The sequence below is a fragment of the Wasmannia auropunctata genome, unplaced genomic scaffold (assembly GCF_000956235.1).
Source record: "Wasmannia auropunctata unplaced genomic scaffold, wasmannia.A_1.0 LD336097.1, whole genome shotgun sequence".
Classification (NCBI taxonomy): domain Eukaryota; kingdom Metazoa; phylum Arthropoda; class Insecta; order Hymenoptera; family Formicidae; genus Wasmannia; species Wasmannia auropunctata.
The window spans coordinates 905,718-911,987 of NW_012026793.1; the positions used below are offsets into that span (position 1 = coordinate 905,718).

Here is a 6,270-nt window from a genome sequence, read left to right on the forward strand (position 1 = left end):
TAGTGACGGATTTTTTCTTCTCTTTCCTACAAGCTAATTTCAAGTATACAAGATATGATTTTTCACTAAAAGAGTACTTTCCACTTTCAAATATACAAAAAACTTAATTAGAGTTTCCATAAGTCATGTATACGGGCTAGATTTTTATAAAAACTGAAACCTATATTTGTCACTATTTGCCTCAACCTATGAGTAATAGTGACACCCTATGGGACAATTACAAAATACATAATTTTTAACTCCTAATCAAACTTTCTTTTGACATTTTGATTAGGTAATTTATATTAATTTCTATACTTTGCCATATGTAAATTTTTATTTATTGATAAATAATAGTAATAACATTATTTGCTAGTATTTCTTATTGAAAATCACATTTATTCTGGATCTTGCCTTGTGATTAATCGTATATAATCCCAAATAAATGAAAAAAATGATATTCAAATATTAAAAAAGCTTTTTGACTTGTCATTATTTATCTAACTAAAAATTGTCATTATTTGCTCCAGGAGCTACTTTTTTCTTTAAAACTTTACTGAGAAAAATAAAATTAATATACAAACATAGGAATTATATCAAAATAGAGGAAAAATGTACCGTATGAATAGGTAGGACATAGAATAGGTCAGATCTCATTCAACGATTCAGCAATTAATAAGGAAATATAACTTCAAATATCAGAAAAGAAAGGTTTTACCTTATTTTCACGAATGCAAAATTTTAAACTTCTCCGCTAGCTCTATTTGGTTTTTGATTTTTACGGCTTTTTCAGAAGATGATTAGATGCTTGAGAACTCTTTTTATTAACGAGTAGTGATAAAATAGACGCGGAAAACAGGAGAAATTTAAAGTGACACTATTTGCCCCCCCTCTTTTCTTACGTAGGAATTTTTCAAAATATTGATTTTTCTCAAAATGGCATATTTTACGAAAGACTTGTATTGACAAAAATACAAACTTTTCGTAAAAATAGCTGCTATTTCGAAAAAAATCAATATTTTAAAAAATCCCTACGTATAGTACTTCTATAGTCTTTAATATGTAGATAATGAAAATTTTTTGTGTTTTATAAAAGGTCAAACCGTGTACCTGTACGATTAAAAAAAAAAAAACAGAAAAAAGGGATTTCGCAAGTAGGTTAGTGTGCTACAATTTTGTACATAAAAAAATAAACAAATATTTTTTTAGTTTTGCATCTTATATATGCACATTTTGTATCTTATATATGCACAACAATGTCTTCTAAACGGCTTTCAAATAGAGTTTATCTATTTACCCACAAAAAAATCCTAAACTTAGATATCATTTTGAAGCCTCAAGGATGCTGTAACTCCTTAAGATAATTCCTCGGTATGTTAGTCTTAGAATAATGAGAGAAACTATTTTTGAAATTAATTTTTTTTTAAATTATTCTGAGAATATTTTTGGGAGATAGTGTTTCTTATTACTTTCCGAGATGTAATTTTCTTTCCCTCCGTTGTATGCAGATTTACGGAATGCCGAGCGTATTCTTCCCCTTGAATGTTTTCAGTGATGAGCCTGCAGCGAATATTCTCGAGCACGACCATAATAGTGGGTCTATTCATAAGCGTCGATTACGGTCTCTGCGACGAGTTCCGTTGTCGGGGAAGGGAGGTTTCTTCGCACACGGCTGGCGCCATGAGGGGATCCTGGGGCGCCCGGGTGGTTTGGACGTTCGTTTACGTGGGCGCTCTTGCTGCCTTCGCCATGTTCTTCACCATGCTCGAACGCCATTACACCACCGAGGTAATTTATCATCGACGATTCTCTCGCGCAAATCGCGGTTTATTTGTGGACGACTGTGGCCTCTCCGATGATATATACCGGCGCAATTTTTATTAAAATCAATCTCGGGAGAATTTCTAATTTCAACCCTTGTCAGCGAAGGTCGAAGAAACGGGATTTTTATTAAGTAAAAGAAGAGGAAGAAAAATACCTCGAGATTTTTCACTCATTCGCCAATTATGTAATATTTATGGAAAGAAGCGCCATTTGTCGCAGATCGTTTCTGCGTAACGGACGACCCAGAAATGTCTTTTTTTTTCTCGGATATTTGCGGACAAGTCGGTTTTTCGTCTGACGAATTAGTTTTTCGGTCGTCAGATTTTCGTTCACGTCTTCCGAACGACTGGTTTTCGGTGGAGCGAGTGACGTCCGTGATCTCTCTCGCTTTCAGCAGCAGAACGTATGCCAGATGTTGACAACGCAGCACAGCTCTTTCCTATACACGGTGTCCCGTCTGGTGTCCTCTCGCGACATCCGTCGTCGCGGCTCCGAGGAGGAGGGCGGTCGATTGCTGCACGTGACCGATCCGGATCCCACGATAAAACCGAAAAGCTATCCCAAGCCGCCGGTGATGCAAACTCTTTTTTACATACACGTCATCGCTTTCTTCGCCATTCTGACGCTCTGCTGGCTTGACACTTTGCCCGGCGTAGGCAGGGTGAGTGGCAGAAAAAGGAAGACATATCATTTATCTATTATACCATTATCGACGACTAGTCAATTTTTGGAGAATTTTTTTTACTCTTGAAAAGCTTTAACAGTATAAAAATCGTCAGTTTTCTATATAGTCTACATCAAGTATCTTAAATTTGCAATTGAATCTATACCAGAGAAAAACCATTTTTTATATGGAACTGATTCAATGTGTTTTTATTGTAGGGTACAGCGGGATAATTTGAGTAATTTTAAACTGTTTCAACAATTTTTCAAAAAGTAATAATTTTATCCTTAAATTGAATATGTAGCAGAAAACTCAAAACTCACATGTTTAAAGAATATTTACCCAATATATGAGAAATTATGATTTAAATTTTGAGACGCAACTCATTATCCGATTTACCCCTACAATTTTAACGAAAGTCAATTTTGAGGGATAATTTGAATAACATTGAAAATGAACATTAAAATTATAATAAAAACTAAATTTTATATTCAAATGTTTTTTTAAACATTTTATTATATTTTCCAGATCAAATTAAACACAAATTAGAAAAACATAAAATGATCATGTTAGTCCCAATATTTTAAGTACAAACATAAATAAACTTTTTAACACTGATATTATAATAAAAGTAAAATATTATATTTATCTATTGTGTTTTAAATATTAAATTGCACTTTTCAAACAAAATTAAACAAAAATTAGTAAGAGAACCTCTGGCTTCGAGATATTTAACTCTTTCTTAAGTTGTCTAAAACGCTACTAAATACAGCGGGATGCCCAATAGAAGTTCTAGGAACTTTATTTTCATCATATTTGGTTTTGTTTAGATTGTATTTTTCTGTATGGAACATGAAATAGTTATGCAGCCTTTAAAACCGAGATCACACCATCAATAATAACTATAACAGCTTGTTTCATGCTCTTTTTACTCCAATTCAATCGAGCATTTTTTTTTGTAATACTTAATGTCTGATATAATGAAATGTATCTTAAAATCTCTTATTTTTCTAAAATTCTTGCAAATACTTACTATTATCCAAATTTCCTCACTGTTCAAATTACCCCGCTGCACCTTATTTTAAATTTTATAATTTGGAATTTTTAATGTTAACTCATTTTCTCAAAGTTGATGGAAAGCCACACCCAAAAAAAAATATTCTAGTTATAAAGTGAAATTTCCTCTAATCCCATATTTTAAACAAAAACTTTTATAGAAAGAGTATTCCTGTTCCAATAAAGTGAACTGTTCATCTAAAATCTATTAGATATTATTTTTTGGTTTTCCTCTTGTATTAAGAGGAATATATTTTTTTCAAGCAAAATGCTCTCTTACATGCGATACGAGTAACAGGAAAAGCAATGTGTATCGCTGCGTTTTGCAACAATTGATTGAAGTGTTGCGCTGCATTTGCAAAAACAGACGCAGTAAGACTGCGTTCCGTTATTCATCGTACATACTAAAAAACTACAGTACAAATAATGTGCATTATAAATATAGATTTACAGTACAAGATTTGTATTGTAAATGCAAGACGAAATTATTCTAACTATCAGAATATTGTGCACAGAATATTTTCCTCTTAATTTCAGAGGATTCCTCTTGAGGCTATATACAAGAATAAAATCCTCTAAAATTTAGCGGATTCCACTGATATTAAAATTATTTTTTTTTGGGTGCAAATCCATTATAACCATTATTATAATAATTGTAGAATTTTAAAACTTATAGAAACAAGTAAATATCTTTCTATCTTCCTATATTTCCTATGGAGAGCTTTAATGAAACAAATGCTTCGTTTAAAACATATTTTTTTAAATGGCGTTCCAGGGTCTGTCACCCGTTGAACTCTATCGTACTGTCGAACGTGGACTGATGTGTCACTTCAAAGGCGGTAATCTGTGCGCGAACGTTTCCAGCCATGGATGGACTTTCCTATTCGCTTACGTCGTCTTTGCGATTTCGATCCTCAACTTCCTGTCGTTATGCGAGAGCGCGGTGTTCAGCGTGGCCACCGCGACCGTTTCTCTTCCGCTGTCCGGTATTTGGTGGAGCATTTTCAGGATGGATATCGGAGGTAAATACGTGCAGTGCAATGAGATGTTGTAGCTTTAGCTTCAATTTTCCAGCGCGATTTGCCTCGCGAAACTTTGTGCGACATAAATATTAAAGGAGAAATCAGCCCCGTAGAGAGATAAACGAATCAAGCGTGGTTCATGAAAATGTATTTTCTGGAGTTACGAATAATCTCCGAAAATCGGATGCTTATAATTCAGCAGAGATAAATTTCTATTAATTTATTTTAATTTGTTCCTCTTACAAGTTATTATTCGAAATCGGAGTTTTATTCACATAAACTAGATGTCTGAATTTTAAATTTTCAAAGAGTAACGTCACTCCTCTAATTCTTATAAATTTTGTTACAAATTCATTTATGAATTCCCCGTGGCATGTGTGTCGCGCGTGTCACTTTGTCACAGACCTCGCTATATAATGCTCTTCGAAGAGCGATTGTTTGCGAGCACGTAATTGCAAAAGCCGAAGTTCTGAGGAAACCGTTGAAACAGGTTCCATTACTTGGTCGCCGGGAGTGACGGGCGAGCTGATCTGCGCCTTGCTCGGTCTTCCTGTCGTGCTGCTCGGTCTGGGCCTGCTGGTCAGATCGCACTTCAGAGACACCCAGCTTCCCTACCAGACCATCCAGCCGCCCGACATCCAGCCGCACGAGGCCTGTCACAGATGAATCTCTCTGTAGCACCTAGCCTGGCCTCGTGACGAGGTCGGCATCACGTGCGGTGATTCACGGAAATAAATTCTGATCGATTCGACGGGTGCCGATGATAAGCCGTTGCTCTCACGTCGAATCGATCGGGACGGAACGAGGTAAACGAGACAAACACCGAGCCGGAATAATGTTATTGTTGTACACTTGACAGATATATTTTGTCAATTGTTCCCAAATTGCACCGATGCTCTTCCTTCGTTCGCGAGGTCACTAAGGTAAAATGAGATCTTCGATTCGGACGCGTTCGTCGATACGTTTTACGTCGATTTATGTGCAAGAGTACATATGCATCGACAAACGGCTGTTGACATTTGTCAGTTAATTCTGGCCGTAACGCAATTCGCTTTTTCTTTTAAGAAATAAAATAATATTAAAAAATTAATTTAATTCTATAAAAGAATATAAATACAAAAAAAATATATGTATATACATGGTCTGTCTCAAAAGTAATGAGACTATTTTTGGCGGCCCAATCAGAATTGTCGGAGGGTGGATCCATTGTACTTTTGGTGTGGGATGCAGTCTGACTCTTCTCAGTTGCCTCCGAGCCTTTCTAGCAGTCGATACCAACAGCAAAGTGCATTGTAACTTTTGTGTCTTGTCACAAGCGAAAATTCAGCACAGTTCGATCGTAACCATCAAATTCTGCGTGAAACTGGGAAAATCTGATTCCAAAACGTTGGAGATATATGTTAAGAATAGCTTATGAAGACGCTGCTTTATCTTCAGAATTTGATCGCGTAACGCTGCTCAAGACTGTGCTGCATTTTTTCCCGTGACAAGAATTACAACGCACTTTGCTGACAGTATCGACTGCTAGAAAGATTTGGAAGCAACTGAGAAGGGTCAGATTGTATATCTGACATCCCGCACCAAAGATCCCGTCTAATGGATTCGCCTTTCAACAATTCTAATTTGCCGCCAAAAATAGTCTCCTTACTTTTGGGATAGATCATGTATATATGTATATTATAAAGAAGATAATTAATTTATTTTAGAATAATTTTTTACAGCATT

At 35.4% G+C, this 6,270-nt stretch overlaps 1 protein-coding gene across 2 annotated transcripts in view; it reads left to right on the forward strand.

Annotated features, from left to right (window-relative positions):
* The window catches only part of LOC105462496, an 11,557-nt gene extending 5,287 nt beyond the window's left edge, over window positions 1-6,270 (forward strand). Inside the window, exons 4-7 of one of the 2 annotated variants that reach the window (XM_011709131.1) lie at window positions 1,532-1,767; window positions 2,198-2,464; window positions 4,299-4,545; window positions 5,036-6,270. In XM_011709131.1, coding sequence (XP_011707433.1) covers window positions 1,532-1,767; window positions 2,198-2,464; window positions 4,299-4,545; window positions 5,036-5,211 — 926 coding nt within the window. In that variant the 3' untranslated portion in view covers window positions 5,212-6,270. The remainder of the gene's footprint in view (window positions 1-1,531; window positions 1,768-2,197; window positions 2,465-4,298; window positions 4,546-5,035) is intronic. The other variant, XM_011709132.1, reaches the window with a different exon arrangement.